At 33.0% G+C, this 18,033-nt stretch overlaps 2 protein-coding genes across 4 annotated transcripts; both read right to left on the reverse strand.

The window, feature by feature from the left end:
* Window positions 1-718: 718 nt before the first annotated feature.
* Window positions 719-5,058, reverse strand: LOC105633930 (protein kinase PVPK-1). Its single transcript, XM_012216627.3, has 4 exons — window positions 4,778-5,058; window positions 4,636-4,685; window positions 2,719-3,880; window positions 719-1,801 (listed from the first exon to the last, which is right to left on the reverse strand). Exons 3-4 carry the CDS (start codon window positions 3,858-3,860, stop codon window positions 928-930), a joined length of 2,016 nt encoding a protein of 671 aa, XP_012072017.1. The 5' UTR covers window positions 3,861-3,880; window positions 4,636-4,685; window positions 4,778-5,058; the 3' UTR covers window positions 719-927.
* Window positions 5,059-11,184: 6,126 nt separating this feature from the next.
* LOC105633937 (uncharacterized) lies at window positions 11,185-17,992 on the reverse strand. 3 transcript variants are annotated; one of them, XM_020678643.3, is made up of 4 exons: window positions 17,784-17,992; window positions 17,520-17,639; window positions 11,655-11,715; window positions 11,359-11,543 (listed from the first exon to the last, which is right to left on the reverse strand). In XM_020678643.3, exons 1-4 carry the CDS (start codon window positions 17,826-17,828, stop codon window positions 11,509-11,511), a joined length of 261 nt encoding a protein of 86 aa, XP_020534302.1. In that variant the 5' UTR covers window positions 17,829-17,992; the 3' UTR covers window positions 11,359-11,508. The 3 variants fall into 3 exon arrangements, with proteins under 3 accessions (XP_037494314.1, XP_037494315.1, XP_020534302.1); XM_037638386.2 differs by lacking the exon at window positions 11,655-11,715 and having other exon boundaries at window positions 11,185-11,543; window positions 17,784-17,980; XM_037638387.2 differs by lacking the exon at window positions 11,655-11,715 and having other exon boundaries at window positions 11,185-11,540; window positions 17,784-17,964.
* Window positions 17,993-18,033: the final 41 nt, after the last annotated feature.

An 18,033-nucleotide genomic window follows, 5' to 3' on the forward strand; every position in this document is an offset into this window, starting at 1 on the left:
ACTGATCCAAACAATCACTTAGTTCAGAGTAGAAAAAGTGTGACTCAATTTTTAATTTTTCAGTTTGGTTTGATTCAAAATGAATCCAACCGGTACCACACTCCCTATATCAAACAGATTAAAATATTAATAAATTTGCTTATAATATTAAATTAAAACTTCAATACTCGAATAAGTTACTATACACATACAATACAAAATTATATATCCAATTATAATTTTACACGTCATTTAAATAGAGTATTATAATTTATAATACCAAAATTTGGTTCGACACTTATCACGAGTCCTTGGTCGTATATGCACTTACCAGTTACTACTAAGCTATACCTTTGGTGTGCCGAAATATCCAATTGGAATCCAACTAAAATACTAATATTATTCCGATCTATTAGGTCTCCCAATGAATAGAAACCTAATTCCAATCATGACATTATTACAAACTGTAAACAAAATATTCTACACATAATTGAAGTTCAGACTTCGGGCATTCAATCATATTCCATTATAGTCCTAGTCTACTCTGCAAATCAAACAAGGAATTTGGTTTTTCAGAATAATTTCCTGAATCAATATATATGTTAAAAATGCCGGATTCTTGAATTTGATAGTGAAACTGAAAACTAACTCCGAATCAAAAATAAATAAATAAATAAATAAAACTAATGGATATTAAGAATCTATACAATGATTGGAAATAATAAGCAGATGGAATAACTTTGACAGAAATGAAAAAGCAGCAACTTCGTTTTCTTCAGTTAATTGCATTTGCATTTCCTCAAGTGTTGTTTAAAGAACATAAACTGTGCTTATTAAGGGACAAATGGGTTTTGTCTCCCTTTGCAATGGAAAAAGAACCATTGAAGCACAACATGCAAGAATGAGGCTATGGAAAGATGGTCCGATGAACGAAACCAATCAAAGAAATCAAAAGAAATCAATCTCTAAATAGTTACCTGAAGGCTTCACATCGACACCCGGAACATTTCCTGAAGTGGGTGCTTTTTGTATATCAGCCCTCATAAGAATATCCATCATGGCTTGTTTTGGAACCTCTGGAGGATTTGTGCACCTAATGAGTGCCCAATTTATACTCTGAAAGAATGGATGCTGCTTTATTTCGGTAGCTCCACGCCTATAGGCGAGACGATGTTGTGGTTCTTTCACCAGTAAGCCTCTGATCAAATCTCTAGCAGCAAAACTCACAGGAGGTGATTCTGGAAATCTTAATGGCTGACCAATTACATTAAACAATGTAGCTCGATTTCCTGCCCCCTTAAAAGGAGTTTTACCAAACAAAAGCTCATAAAGGAAGATTCCAAATGTCCACCAATCTACAGCACTGCCATGGCCTTCGCCTTTAATTATTTCTGGTGCCAAGTACTCGTGTGTGCCCACAAAAGACATTGATCGAGCATTTGTAGGTTCAGCAATTAGCTCAGGGAGAGGGCTTACTTGATGATTCATTTCATTCTTTGGCTTAACCTTTTTATTTTTCTTGGACCTGCTTGACAAAAACCGTGGTCCAAAACATGCTGGTTGGATGCAATCCGGCTGCATTACACAAGTTGGCTCGATACAAGCAGGCTGGGCGCAATATGCTGTATTCTTTGACTCCAAAGTAAAGTTCGATGATTTGACCAGGGTTGGGGAGACAGAACATCTTAGAGACAGATCAAAATCTGAAAGCATTATGTGCCCATCTTCCCTAACTAAAACATTCTCCGGTTTAAGGTCTCTGTAAATGATCCCAAGCATGTGCAAATACTCCAAAGCAAGGAGAACTTCGGCAACATAAAATCTGCAGAATGACAACCCAAATGCATGGATTAAAGTTAAGAGCAAGTAACTTATGGGACAATGATATTTAATTAGCAAAATTGCATTTTCATGGTTTTTTAATCCAACCCTCTTTCTACATGACTTATCTGTATGAAAAACAAATGCATATGGACTTGGATTTTTTTTTTTCCCAAAAAGTCCAAATTTGAACTCCTATTTTTCTCCATTCGGAGTTTCTAATTGAGTTCAAACTTAAATTAGTAACTATTCATGAAACATAAACTTTCTTTCAGTTAATAGACACATATAATGATAAAAGAAAATTTCCTTCATCATTCTTAAAAAACAACAAAACTTAATAGAGGCTTGGAACATAGGAATCAAAGAAACAACAGAGCTTATATTGACTATAATCATATCCATTATTGCAATATTCAAGAAAACAGAAATTATATCGCTTGCGGCAAGGAGAACATAAAGAAATAGATGTCAAGATAAGCTAAGAATAGGTGAAGCATCCTGATCCATGCAAACAATTTGAAAAAGGTATGCTAAAACTTAGAAGAAAGGCCATTCAATTTGCTAGGAGCAATGCATATAGCAACACCATAGCTAAAGGAGAAAAGCTTACTGTAATATGTGACCCTCTGCCAGACAAAAATGAATTTCATGGATAAATAGGATTTATAACAAGAGCAATGTTCAGAGTTTGGTATTGTATATTTAAAAGATGTTATTCAAAAATTGAAATGGTAGTCACCTATCATTTAGATATGTCAATTGCTTCTAAAATATTTGAAAAAAACCAAAAGAAAAGCAAAACACGGAGAAAAGCAGCTCCATTCTCAATATCTCATTTTTTTCAAAATATGATTTTACTTGTACTCTATATAGTCAAAAAACAAAGAGCAAGGAGAGGAGGAAATGGTTTCTAACCGAGCAGCATGCTCTGGAAAATACTTCCCAGGTTGTCTTTGCCTGAGTGCATGCAGGTCCCCTCCAGGGCAGAACTCCATCAGCAAGCAAGAGAACTTTTCTGTCTCAAAATGCGTATACAAAGTGGGTAGAAATGGATGATCCAAAGATTGCAGTATCTCTCGTTCTGTTTGAGCCCTTGGAAGCTTCTTCCTAGTCGCTAGAGCTGCCTTATCCATAACTTTCATTGCAAAATAAGTTCTTGTTCCAGTTAACTCTGATAGATAAACACTGCCTATATCTCCACATCCCAATCTCCTCAACAATTTAAAGTGATGCAAACCCAATGCTCCATCACGAGATCGTACAACTTGAATTGCTTCCCATCTTATATCATTTGCTTTGTGGGGTTTGTACAAAGCACCAGTTAGACTACTAGAGCTGCTGTCATCACTAACATCACTATCCGTGCTGCCTCTATAGAGACTCAGCTTCCTGCTTTCATTATCATGAGAGTTACTTATATTGCCGCTTTCACTTGGTTTCTCAATAGAGCTAGCTTCTTCACTAACTTCTGTGTTGGTGAAACTTTGCTTCGCTTCTGCATAATGAGTTGCAGTGTATACACTGGTTGAAGGACTAGAACAAAAGCTTATGGCTGAATGAGATGCTCCATGGTTGTTCCGCACCCCACCATCTCCTTCACATGAACCTGAGACTACACTTTCTGATTCAAGTGAACCACTTGAATTAGATATTTCAGGTTCATCAATAGCATGATTAGATTTGGGTTCTACCATGAGAACATTCTTCTCAGGAAAACTTTCTGTTGATTGATTAAGAACTTCACTCAAGCCCACAAGATCCTTAAGTGGACCGTAAAAGTGTTTGGCCATATTTGGCAATTCTTCATTTTCTGTAGGATCATGAAGTGATTTGTAGGAAAGCTTTTGATTTGCAACAGAACCATTTAGATGCTTCGAGCCTGGATGATGAGTTGCTGCATAGCACGTGGTAGAAGTTCCTTCATATCTAGATTGTTCAGCAGATGGAGGCCGAGAAGGACGAGGAGCAACTAATGTGGGCAGAGAATTATTCCTTATTGTAGAAGTTGAACTTTGACTATTTGATGAAGGATCAACTCCATTACCCAATGACTCCATTAAGCAACTTCACACCAGCACTATCACACCAAAATCCAATCAAGGCAAATTATCTTAAGAAATAGAGCTATTAATGAAAAGCCATCAAGCCATTAATGAAAAAGATCTTCAAAATAAATTGTCTTTATATCTAAAATCGAGGAACTGTTACAATTACTAGGCTATCATTAGAAATAAAGAAATGGATGATCCTGGTAATTATATTATATATTCAAACAAGAGAAACAACAATATGTAGAATCTGCATATGCAATACCAACTCATCCAAATATACTAACAAACGAAACTACAAGCATGACGGAGATAACAAGATAAGTTGTAGCCCAAAGAAATGAAGATGTAAACCGTTACTTCATATATAATCAAATTAAATGTCAAAATCCACTCTTTTAAACATTCAAAAAACTAGGATTTCTAAAATCTGAAAAAAAAAAGTCCAAAATCTGCATAGCTTTCCGCTGTCAGAAACCAACATAAACAACTTCTTCTCAATAATCCAATTGCACAAAGGAAAAATATAAAAGACTAGCCTATTCAGCCGCTAAAAAGGTTATCTTCTTCTAGCTAAATGATCAAATTGTATACATACGTTAAAGAAATAGAAGAAGAAGGAGAGCCAAACGTTGAGCCAAGCTAAGCTAGAATTGCAATACAAGCAACAGAGCTACTTCAAGTTTCCTTTTGTTAACAGTTAGTTAAGCAACTGATTAGAAAAGCAAAAATAAAGCAAATTAGAAGATAGCCATTAAACGAAACAAGAAAAAGAACTAAATACCTTATTAAACAAGAGAGAATAAAATGCAGAGGAAGCAATCTTACATGACTCTGGAGAAAAAAAAAAAAAAGTAATTAGCAATGAGTCATAGATAGCAAGAAAGAAAGAAAGAAAGAGGAAGACCCAAATACCCAAAACACACCTCGCAAAGAAAAGAAAAGTTAAACAACTTTCTGTTTCCCTGAAAAATTTTAGCTCTTGTTCAGATCGGATCCAAACAAGAAAGAAACCAAGAAAGCAAGCAAGAAAGAAAGAGAAAGAGAATAACTATAAAAGATTATTTTATTTATTTGTTTATTTAAATTTTCTGCTTGTGAAAAGCTGTTTGTGTTAATCTTTCGTCGTTTTATGGATCAAAGATTGATATTGTAAAGAGAAAATCAAAGCAAACCAACTTAGCAAGCAAAGATAATTTAGTAATGTGCTTAAAAGCTTCTCTGTTTTTGGATTAATTGTTTTCCTCAGTAGCTTTCCTTCTTGCTCTTTATGAGAAATAATTGTTATTCTTCTAATTAAGTGGACAAAGATTGGGCCACCTCACTCATTATGTGTTGAGTGGCCCCACCACTTCTAGCTATTTACTATTTGGCTCTTTTATTATTTTGTTTCCTTTCATTTTTATTCATATTATTGGTTTCTTGCTTTTTCAATCATTTCTTTTCTTTTATTTTTACTTCATTAGCAAAAAAGGGCATATTGCATTGATTGATTTCTTTTTTTTTTTTTTTTTTTTGCTAATTTCATATGTTGGCCATGTCTTTTTTTTTAGATAAAAAAGGAAAAGAAACTGTTCAAGTTTCAATTTTTATTTTTATTTTGAATTACTTATACATTATTAAGCACTTTTTCAAATAATTAGGTCACTACGCACATGAAATAATTAAATCATAATTATAATAGGAAATTATTTTATTGTTCATATTTTTTTTTTTAATTTTTTGAATGTACTTTTCATTTGAATTAAAAAAATCTTTTATTTGTAAAATAAACGTATTTTTATTTTTAATTGGCTTCAATAAAAATTGGAACTCGAGTTTTACAATATCATTATTTCATAGAAAACTTTAAATTATTTCTCCTTTTTTATCTCATTTTAAGTGTATTTTAAGATAATTATAAAAGGATTAAAAAATCATTAAACCACCTTAATTAAAAAAAGTTATCTGAATAATTAAACTTAATCGGTAACGAAATATGAAAATTCACCCAAAAAAACCTAAGAGTGAAATAAAAGTCTTAAAATTTCAGCATTGTTAAGATTACCAACTCTCTTAATTGGGAGCAAACAATATGGTTATCAAGGTTGGTTTGGTAAATTACTCTATAGTTTAAATATTTTTCCTCGAGTATTAATATAAAATGGTACAGTTATACGTTACGTAGACTCCCGTATACCTCGATTCATAAATGTAATATTTTGACTGTAGAGAGTGCTCAAAGGAGAATAGACAAGCTTAAAATCATATTGTAAATTATATTTAGTTGTTGCATTTCTTATGTTTTTTTATTTAATAACTAGTAAATGATTTTAAAATTTCTCTTACAAAATTTTACCAAAAAAGTGTTCTAAATCCTTTTAAAAGTTATTTTACTTTTAATTGTTGTTATTTGGAACATAACAGATAGTAAAAGAAAATATTCATAGAATTAAGTCCAACTGGATTGTGATTAAAACTTAGTATTCTAAACTATTTTTTGTTGCAAAGAATGGCACATAATTTCAATTTTAATATTATATTATTTTATTTAAGATTTTAAAAGAGTCGAATCGAATCAATTTTGAGTTTGGTGGAAAGATAGCATTTTCTCTTCACTCACTAATTGTGGTCAAGAGGACTTAGGACTCGAATTTGAGACCTCCCGCTATTCATATAAAAGAGAAGACCAATTAGATCACACCTTATTGACATAATTTGAAAAATCTTTATCTATAAATGGTAATCGATTGTCATCGTTATTTTTTATTACTATTTTATATTGTTTCCTCCTTATCAAAGTACACTCATATTTTTAATGCTTATATTTCAATTTATGCCAATTTTTTTAATACCTTTACATATATTTAATATTAATAAGTATTTAAATTTTATTAATTTGGTGAGTACAGAGAAGAGTTACTATATCGTCCTGTAATTTATAATATCATTTTGATTCATCGATTTCTTATAAATAAATAAAAAAGTTTTTGCGGATAAATTAATAGTAAAATATTTTTGTGTCTCCTCCTATGCAATTGCATTGGCAATAGCAAAAAATTTAGGAATCAGATTTCCCTTGCAGTTTAGTGTTTAACGATCCTATTATTATTAGTAATCACATGGGTTTAATTAACCACGCCAATATTATTATTTTCAAGTATTAACCAAATTCGAGGAGGTAGGAGGCGTCACATGCACGCACGTGAACTCCGCCAACAAATGCACGTGGACGGCTGTCATGCCTCGGCGCACGATGATAAAATGCGCCAGTGGTGAATCTAACTCAACGCACTCCTGCTGATGATTAATCATTAACGCCTCAACGAAACACCTTCTAAACAATCTCTTATTTTAGGGGTAAATTTGTCTTTTCAGTATGGGCGTCCCATACTTTATTGACCTCATTTTGGTAAGGCCCACCAAGACATGTGGGACCATCCTGTCACGCTGGCGGGCTCCACAACCTGCCAAGAGACATGTTTTTTGTGGGACCCACTAGAGGTTGCAGGGCAGAAGGCAGGCATATGGTTGTTGTGTAGTCCTAAATGGGACCTACTAACTACCTCTCTTGACCTTAAAAAGATTATTCTTATCAAACGGTAGTGGCGAGGAGATATGCAGTGGGTAATCATGCGATTGAACAAACTATAGCCATTGATCATAGGATATGGAGGTCTCTAGTGGGGTCAAGGAGGATGAGGGTGCGATTGCAAGCTTCTATTAGAAGGGGTTCATATTGCGACACGTGTAATGATTAAATGGATATTGAGACAATCTCCCAAAGTTGTGGGACCAATATTACCAATCACATAAGTGTGTTCTGAAACAATCATTTTTAGTGTGCTGAATGTGCAATGTACCAAATCATTCTCTTTTAGGTATAACAAGCCAAATGATCCGGGCAATGTCACCCATTTTTCACATTTTCATTTGAATTAGTAAATAATACATTTTTTTTTGTCTCAAATATAAATGAGATTATAGATTTTGAAAATATTTATGTGAATATATATATATATATATATATATAAGTACATTGATGTTGTAGGTTTAGTTATACACTATTCAATAGCCGTCTTTAGTACATTCAAGAAGGCATTGTGAAAAAGGTTATTTAATCGGCAATGACCGAGTTTTCTTCTTACCTGTATGATATCATCAAATATAGCAAATTCAAATTTAGATTTAAAAAGTTAAATTTAGAGATGAATTACTTTCATGATTGTAAAGTATATTTTATTTGTGCATCTCAAGTCGTGGAGCTTTAAGAGAGTCGATGCACATTCATAAATAATTATAAGATAAAATATGACAATATGAAATATAAAGCTTATAATGTCATAAGGTCTTATATTTTCTTTAATAGTTGCATAAAGCTTATACCAAATGTAAACATTATTATCTAGCAGTTTCTAATATCTATGTCACTCAAAAAAGAGTTTGAAGACAAAAGAAAAAATATGTGTTAAATGCAAAATAATTAAGTTTTTTTTTTTTTTTTTTTTTTTTTTTTTTTTTTTTGCTTCTTTGACAATACGAAATATAAAGTTTATATTGTGTGGTTTAAACATTCTAAACTCTTATAGAAAGATATGATTGTAAATTATACTTTACCTATATTGGTTTTTGTACACAACAAAATACGTTTAAAAAGTCCCATCTTCATCCCAGGCAATAGAATTTCAAAAGAATCTGTACACATCTATAAATTAAACCAAATAATAATATCTAAGAGATAGAACAAATTTTATAAAAATAATAATTGTTGTTTTGAGTCAAAAGAAAAATATATGTTAAAATGTTAAGTTAAAAACGTTATTTATATGCAAAATGGTCATATATTATTTTTGCTTGTTTGACAATATATATTTAAGATTAAATTATTTTTGTTCGATTAATAGCTTTGTCAATTCAAAGAATAATCTACGCAATAAAAGAACGTAAAGAGTGTATTATTCACAAAGAACCATTATGTTGAATCTTCGCCCAAGTGTAAGGATAAAATATTTTTGTGAACCATCAGTGACTCAATTGTTATTGGAATAGCTGGTTTAAACTCATCATCAAAGATTCTATTTACTAACAATTCCAATTTTCTAGAGTTTGCAGCTTTAATATTGACTGAAACTTGAAAAATTTTTTTAACATCTAGTAATGCACTGACTGATGGTGGAAGAACTTAGGATCTGTATATCCTAGCAACATTGTCAATGCTGAGCAGGACTCTTAAATAAGTATTTGTGCTTGTTTTTCAAAGATAACAATTTTCACTTGTCCAGTTTCATCTTCTGTTATGCAACTTATTCAGAACCTGTAAACAATGTTTTATTACAAACATAAAAACATACAGATTCAAAAATTATTAATGCTTTATAATTAATAAGTAATTTAAAATATCAAAATATATTTAAAATAATTTAAAATAATTTTGTATTTTTCATCATATATGAAAAATAAAATAAAAAAACAATATTTTTAAATTTTTTAATTGGCTTTATATAATTGATTTCATACACCACATATAAACAAATCTTATTTCAATTTTTTTTTTTCATTCATATTAAAAAATTATGGGAAAAAACAAGTTAGTCCTTACATTATAATCAAATTAACATATGAGACCTTTGTCCTTAAAAAACCAATATATGAAGTTCTTAAATTAAAATTTATTAATACTTTAGGCCTTTGATCAAAACAAAGGGACCAAAATATTAATGGAATTTAGACAAGGGATCAAAGTGTTAATAAAAATTATAAATTAAGGACCACTTAATTAATTTGATTACAATTTAATGACTAATTTCTTCGTCAATTGACAGTTAAAAGACTATTGGATGGAAATACTAAAGTGTTAATATAATTATAAGTTATACACCTTATAGTTAGTTTTTGAAATTAAAGGTTCTCGTGTATTAATTTGACTATAATTTAGAGATTACTTTTAATTTTTTTCTAAAAATTATGTTAGCCGCCTTTGTTGAAAACAAATAAATAATAATAATAATAATAATAGTTTTGCTCAATCCCACATCGGGGAGATGAGTAAAAGAGGGTGGTAGGTTTGGCTATAAAAGGAAGCCAAAGTTTAAGTTTCTAAACACATCAAAACACACCAAAATCACTTGAATGTGTTTTATATTAGGAATTTAGAGCAAGTCTCTTGGAGTCCCTTGGAGTATAAAATATTTGGGGTGTTTTGAGGGTGTCGGGTAGAAAAATATTTTGTAATTGTGGTTGTAACAATTTGCCGCATAGTGAATATTTTTCTTGGTTGTCGTTTGGCAACGGCTGTAGTTTTTCTCCACTTGGGGAGTTTTCCACGTTAAACTATCGTGTTCTCTTTAATTTCTCAGTCATTATTTTATTTTCTCATTTGTTTCTGCTTGAAGCCGATCCGAAGGGCGGGAAAAATAACAATTTTCCCAACAAATTAAAATTAATTTTTTTATCATTTTTTCAATTTTATCATTCTCTCTTGATATTTCAATAACTAAATATTAATTTTTTTTAAAGAATTAACAAATTAAAGAGTAATTTTATCGATCTACAACTTTATATATATATATATATATATATATATATATATATATATATAGAATTGAGATTGTTGAATGATTTTCTTAATTTTAATGAGGGGAGAGAGAGAGTTATATAGTTCAACTCTTTTTTGAAAGAAAGAAACACATGTACTTTGTCTTTGTCCTTTAGGTGCTTCCACGTGTTCAAACTGTTTTGAGCAGCTAATAAACCTTGCAGGGTTCCATTATCAAAGATGACTAATAATTACATGAACACATGCATTATTATTAGGCCCATCCACCAGTTCGAAACGACTTGGTTCTTCCGATTTTAATTTCGGTTTCAACTCCAACCAGTCCAGCTGGTCCTCCCAAAATCCAGCAGATTCTACCGGTTAGGTTTTCTAGTCAATTATGGCTCGCTGGTTTTTCAAGCCGAAATTCAAAAAAATTTTCTGGAACCAATTCAAAATCTAGGAATCTTTCTTAACTGGTTCTAACTGGTCTGATTCAAACCATTTCTAGTATCCAGTTTGATTTTGGTTCAAAATGAAACCATGCCCTGCCACACCTAAACACCTAAATGAATATGGGAACAGAAATTATTGTGTGCAAATGAGCTCCCGTGTGCACGTGATCCAACGATTGATAGATTTCATGCATATTGATATTATATTTTTAGTAATTGAACTATTTTTTTTCTGATAGCTCCACGAATGCGTTCAGGCCCCGTGTCCATTTTTACAGTCCGTTTTCAGTAATTCAAGTATCAGTTCTTATTATTCATCTAAACATAATAAATAAATAAAAAGAATTATTGATGAAACCAAGAGTTAGCAATCACAGGCAATACATTCATTTCAAGGTTATACAGTACATGACTACACGTGATGGTTACTGGGCCAAGTGCCTCTGCATATTTACTAACTCAGGGCTATTTTTATTGTTCTTTCTCTATATGGACACTTGAAGTTCTCAAATATTCAAAATGCAATCAAAGTTTTAGATTTCATGATTGATCTAGCAAATTTTCTAAATATAAGTTCAAGATGTATCTTCCTGTAGATAAAACATCAAGCCTCTTCTCGCTAGGTTCGTACTTCCCCTTGCGGAGCTGGTACCGATAAGTTACAGCTGAAATGGTGTATGCTTGACCTTCAATAGTAACACTCTCTCCACATTGCAAGTTCTGCTACATACGATACAAAAGCAGAACATGAACAAATATAAGTACCTTGAATAATATAATAAAAGAAGAAATGTGTACTTTTTATCAAATTTCAAAAAGATATATCGAGCCTACCTATCAATTTGAGTGAATTTGGACAAATAACATGATCAGGATGACAGAAAAAAAATCCATTCTGTAGCCAAAATCATGGCAGCACATCAGACAAAAACAACTCGCTGAGCAAAAGGATTGTTTCATAATTTTATAACATATGGGGACATCAGTCTTCTATTATTGTACTTTGGCATCTCAAAATTCTTCTTGAGAAGCTCAAATTTTAAATTACCAAAAATCAGCAAGACAACCAACTTATCCTTGGAATTGCAAAATACATATCTTCAAACTTTAATATTATCTACAAACAATAATGTTCTCAAACCAATCCAAAAAGTTGTGACGTCTTCAATTATAGAAACATATGTCTATTTGGAGTGCTCTCCAGCTATAAAATCCAGGATAGCGGAGAAAGAACATGTATCTCATTCCCTTTTCCTCCTCTTCTTCCTTTACCTTTAAAGTGGGTCTTACATTGGCAAGTGAGTGAAACACACATTATAGACTGAATTTGTCCATTTTGCAGTCTCCAACTTTCCTTTTACAGTTGCTTTCCACACAGTACTATGTTCTCTCATCTTTTCTTTCTTTTCTCTTTTTGGAAGGCATTTATTTACCTTTTCCATCATAGTGGGATTATGATGGCATTATTAGGGAACTTTCTTAGAGTTGTTCAACAACAACAACTTGTGCAATGGACCGATGAAAGTGAAAATAAGTGAGGCACCCTATTATAAGATAAGAACTCTTTCAACAATTGACCACTGCCAACCATTTTCTATTTGCTGGAATTGCTTGAATGCCAGCCTTAACCGTGCAAATTATTTTTGTCAAAGAAGTATAGCAATTAACTTGTACTGTCCATGTTCTGCTATTGATGTACACATAATGAATTATTCATTTGTTGCCTGTCCATTAGTTAAAGAAGTCTGGGATCACTCCCCATAAGTCTTTAGCGGAAAGCATTTTTACTAAGAAAGTATTTAATAAAAAAAACATCAGCATCCAACTTAAACGACTAAAGCTTGTAAGACTTCAAGAGTATTGAAAGGCATTCAACTTTAAATAAGGTGCAGAGTTCCAACAGCCACTCGCACGTCACAGCGAAGAGTTATCAGAGAAAGAATATCTGAAGCCACTTCTCTCCAGTTTTGTTCAAATGAATATAAAAGGAGTATGTAATGAGAATACTAAATCAGGTGCAGTGGGACTGGTACCAAGGATTAAAATAGAAAATCTTTAGTGGGTTTGAGCTGTTCATATAGTCATGTCTAAACTTGTTGGTTTAGAAGAGCAGAAAATTAAGGAAGAGAAGGAAATTCTGCAGAAAAAGAAAAAGCTGCAGATTTTGTGAGTGTGAAGAAACAATTAATTTCTTGTTAATTCCATTACAGCATAATGTAAACATTTATAGTAGAGCTAGTCTAAAGTTTGTTCACCAACCTTCCATAAGTCAAGGAAGGTTGTTCACCAAACCTACCTAAAAGCAAGGTAGTTCACCTACCTCTTGATTTCAACAAAATACAACAAAATCTAAATGACTTTAACAAAATACCTCCAAAAATTGTCAACAACACTTGCATCAATAGCTGTAGCTGTAACTTTAACACTCCTCCTTGATGCAAGAGTTGAGACAAACACCAAGTCTATTCCTAAGAAATTCAAATCTTGGTTTTTGCAATGCCTTGGTGAAAATATCTGCTGTTTGGTCTTCAGAATTGCAATGAATAATCTGAATTTCATTTTCCTTTTCAGCTTCACGAATTGCATGATACTTGATTTTGATATGCTTGGTTTTTCCATGGAAGATTGGATTTTTAACCATATCAACAGCTGATTTGTTGTCACAAAGTATTTTAGTTGGATTTTCTTGCTGAAAATTCAGATCAACTAATACCTTTCTCAACCATATAGCTTGGTTTACAACAGCTGATGCTGCAACATACTCTGCTTCTGCAGTTGATTGAGCAACTGAAGCTTGCTTTCTTGTTCCCCAGCAAATGACAGCAGAACCAAGTGAAAAACAAAAACCAGTAGTGCTCTTCATATCGTCCAATGAACCAGCCCAATCACTGTCTGAGAACCCCAACAACTTCACACCATTTAATCTTCTATAAAACAAACCAAATTCAGCAGTTCCTCGCACATATCTCAGAACTCGTTTGGCTGCTGTAAGATGGTTTTCAGTTGGAGAATTCATGAATCTCGACAGTAAATTTGTTGCAAACATGATATCTGGTCTTGTTACAGATAAATACAGCAAAGAACCAACCATGCTCCTATAAGTTGAAGCATCTATAGAGTGAGAACCATCATCCTTTTGCAATTTTATTCCATGGGCTGTAGGTGTACTCACTGGTTTGCATTTGCTAAGTTCAAACCTTTTAAGCAGCTCCCAAGCAAATTTCTTTTGTGAAATAAAAATCCCTTGCTCATCTTGAGCAATTTCAATCCCAAGGAAATAGCACATTAAGCCAAGATCATTCATCTCAAAAACCTGCTGCATCTTAAATCTGAATTCTTGAATTAATTGTAAATTGTTACCTGTGACAAGTAGATCGTCAACATACACAGAAACGATAAGCACATCACTTCCTTGTTGAGTTACGTAAAGTGTTGCCTCATTCAAGCTTCGTTTAAAACCCAAATTCAGCAAGTAATGATCAATCTTGGCATACCAGGCCCTTGGGGCCTGTTTTAAACCATAGAGTGCTTTCTTCAACAAACACACTCTATTGCTTCCATCATTAAAACCTTCAGGCTGCTCAATATACACTTCTTCCTTCAAAGAACCATTTAAGAAAGCTGATTTCACATCCAATTGAAAGACTTGCCAACCTTCACTTGCTGCTAGTGCCAAAATCAATCTGATAGTGTCAAATCTAGCAACTGGTGCAAAGGTTTCTGGAAAATCAACCCCTTGCTGTTGAGCGTAGCCTTTAACAACATATCTTGCTTTGTGCTTATTGATGGAGCCATCAGAATTTAATTTCAATTTGAATACCCATTTAGTTCCAATTACATGCTTATTCAATGGTCTAGGAACTAAAATCCATGTTTCGTTCTTCATAATCATCTTCAACTCCTCCTCCATGGCAGCTCTCCACTCAGGCAATTTTAAGGCTTCATCCACCTGAGTTGGTTCAAGTGAGACAACATTACATCTGCTGTAAATTTCCTCTAGGGATCTAGTTCCTCTAATTGCATAATCATCTTCATTTGATTCTTCTTCATTGTCAACTGGAAGTTCTTGCTCTTGCTGAAAATCAAGAATTGATTTAGAATTTTCTGGTTCCATTTTACTCCAATCCCATTCACCTTTCTCATCAAATTTGACACTCCTGCTGACATATACTTGTTTAGTAACAGGATTCAAAATTCTGTAGGCTTTGGATTCATTGTTGTTTTCAACTACAGATGGCAAATCAGCAACTAACTTCTTGGATTGTAGCAATTTTAATGAATTGAGATTGGTGTGACCAAGTCTCTTATGCCACAAATCAGATTCTTCTTTATGACTCAAGCAAGATTCTTCTTCGAATCTTCTTAAGTTTAGAGGAAAGCTTCTTCGTTTCATTTTGACAGCAAATAACTTTGAGCCAAAATGATCACTTATTTCACAAGTTTTATCTTTAAATAGCAAACTATAATTCTTATCCAGCAATTGACCCACCGAAAACAAGCTTTGATTTAGTTCCGGTACGTAAAGAACATCGGAAACAAGCTTTGTACCTGAAGGAGTTTGTACAATCACATCTCCTTTGCCTTTGACGTCAACAAGCCTACCATCTCCAAGTCTGACTTTTGAAGAATAGTTTGTATCCAAGCTATCGAAATTCACCAAGTTTGGTGTCATGTGGTTAGTGCAGCCACTATCAACAAGCCATGCTTCTTTAGCTTCAATTGAAACATCACATTTTTCGATTTCTTTTGCAGCAAATAGTTGTTCTTCATACTTTTCAGAATTTTCGGTGACTTGTGCATGATGGGCTTGTGTTTGTTGATTCTAGTTTGTAGAACAAACTTTCTCGGTGTGACCAAATTGCTTACAAACCTTACATTGAGCTCCAGGTCTGAACCAGCAGTAGTTCTCAGTGTGGTTTGTTTTTTTGCAATGTGGACAAGGTGGAAATCTATCTTTCCTCCAATTTTTTCTAAAATTGTTCTTCATTTTTGGTTGTTGAGTCACTACAAGAGCCTTCTCTCCAAAGGTTTCTTCTTCCCTATAGGCTTTTCTTTGTTCTACAGCTTGTAGAGCATTTGAAAGCACATTCAAGGATATTTGTGACATGTTCCAAGTCTCTTCAAGAGAAGAAATCTTGGCTTCAAATTTTTCAGGGAGAGTCACCATAACTTTCTCCACAATTCTCTTCTCTTCTAACTCTTCTCCCAACAATCGAATTTGGTTTACAATTTTCATAACTCTATCAACATAATCTTTCACATTTTCATTATCCTTCATTTTCAACATTTCAAATTCTTTTCTTAAATTAAATATCTGCATCTGTCTAGTTTTTTCAGATCCATGATACTCAATTTTTAACTTCTCCCAAACTTCATGTGCTGTCTCACATGTCATAATCTTGGTGAAGATAGGATCTGCAACAGCTGCATGGATATAGGACAAAGCTTTTGGAGCCTTAGCAACCTCTTCTTCATGTTGTCTAATCTGCTGAAGGGTTGGATTTTGATTAAGAGGTGGAGGTACTCTGTTTTCCTCCACATACTGCCATAATGCAAGCCCCTTGAAATAAGCTCTCATCTTCACAGCCCAAACATGATAGTTTTCCCCATTAAAATGAGGTGGTGAAAGAGACATGCTGCTGGAAGCCATTTGAGGAAAAGCAAATAAACAGAAAAACTTCACAAATTCTGGTTTATTTGGTGGCTTTCTCTATGACTTTCACTCAAACACACACACAGCCCTTTGAGATCAAGGTTGCTCTGATACCACTTGTTGGTTTAGAAGAGTAGAAAATTAAGGAAGAGAAGGAAATTCTGCAGAAAAAGAAAAAGCTGCAGATTTTGTGAGTGTGAAGAAACAATTAATTTCTTGTTAATTCCATTACAGCATAATGTAAACATTTATAGTAGAGCTAGTCTAAAGTTTGTTCACCAACCTTCCATAAGTCAAGGAAGGTTGTTCACCAAACCTACCTAAAAGCAAGGTAGTTCACCTACCTCTTGATTTCAACAAAATACAACAAAATCTAAATGACTTTAACAAAATACCTCCAAAAATTGTCAACAACACTTGCATCAATAGCTGTAGCTGTAACTTTAACAAAACTAATGGAAACACAAGCATTGAGGAAGGGCTTGAATTTTGCATTGGAACCTCCATTTTATGCGTGATAGAGGAATCTGACTGACAGGCTGTGGTGCAATTCATCAATATGAATTTATAAAATGAAAAAAGCGCAAGCTCCATTGTCAAAAGTTCATGCAACCACTACTACAATAGTGTTACCCTCTCCCTAAGATAGCTGCCTGCAATAATTCTTGAGAACCTTGTTTTCTTTACCATGCCTGCCTAAACCATAATTGGCCAGTTTTTATTGCAATTGTTGGTTATATTATCTAAGTAAGCTTTCATAGTCTAAAAATTTACAGCTTCTTAATCAAACAAAAATAGCAACACTTGCTCACACCACATTTTTTCCTATATTATTAGAAGTTTTTCCCCTTAATTAACTACTAATAATGTCACTAAAAGCGTCATGAGATATGAAATTACATTCCTAATCACTGATAAAATGAAATGAACTCTAGCACATATCCATCATTAACCAATTAATTAACTAAACAATCAACTGATTCTCAACAGCAAACAATTAGCATAATCAAGATTAGCACATGGCCATATGTAAGATTAAGACTTACTGGAGGAAAGCAGCGGATGCCAAGATTCTTGGGAGGAGGCGTAATTTCAATGACTTTATAAGGGTGAAAATGATCCCTGTCTCGTTCCTTCTTTCTGCAACATATATTTAGAACCGATGTCTGCCACGATTTTTAATTGGTTAAGAAAATGAGGAGCAGAAGATAAGGAGTAGAAGAAATGCAACAAATCGAAAATGAGAAAATAAGGAGTAGAAGAAATGAAAAATTGACAAAGAAACCTCTGGTAATTGTTGAATCTCGCACCTTCTTATATTTATATGCTCCAAGATTCCACGACACCATTGCCATTCTCTTTCTCTCTCCCTCTCCGTGCGAAGTTTCACTCTTCGCGTGAGATTGGAAAGAGAGGGAGAACGCAAGCCAGAACTTTTTCAGATTTTTTTTTTTCTTTGCTTTAATGGAAAATTTTATTTTTTTAATCAAAAAAAGATAAACAACGAATTTTTCTTTTGTAGAAAAAAAAGGAGAAACATGTGATAAGGTTTTTTTTTTT

Source organism: Jatropha curcas, chromosome 11 (assembly GCF_041381405.1).
Source record: "Jatropha curcas cultivar XTBG-Jc1 chromosome 11, XTBG_Jcur_1.0, whole genome shotgun sequence".
Taxonomy (NCBI): Eukaryota; Viridiplantae; Streptophyta; class Magnoliopsida; order Malpighiales; family Euphorbiaceae; genus Jatropha; species Jatropha curcas.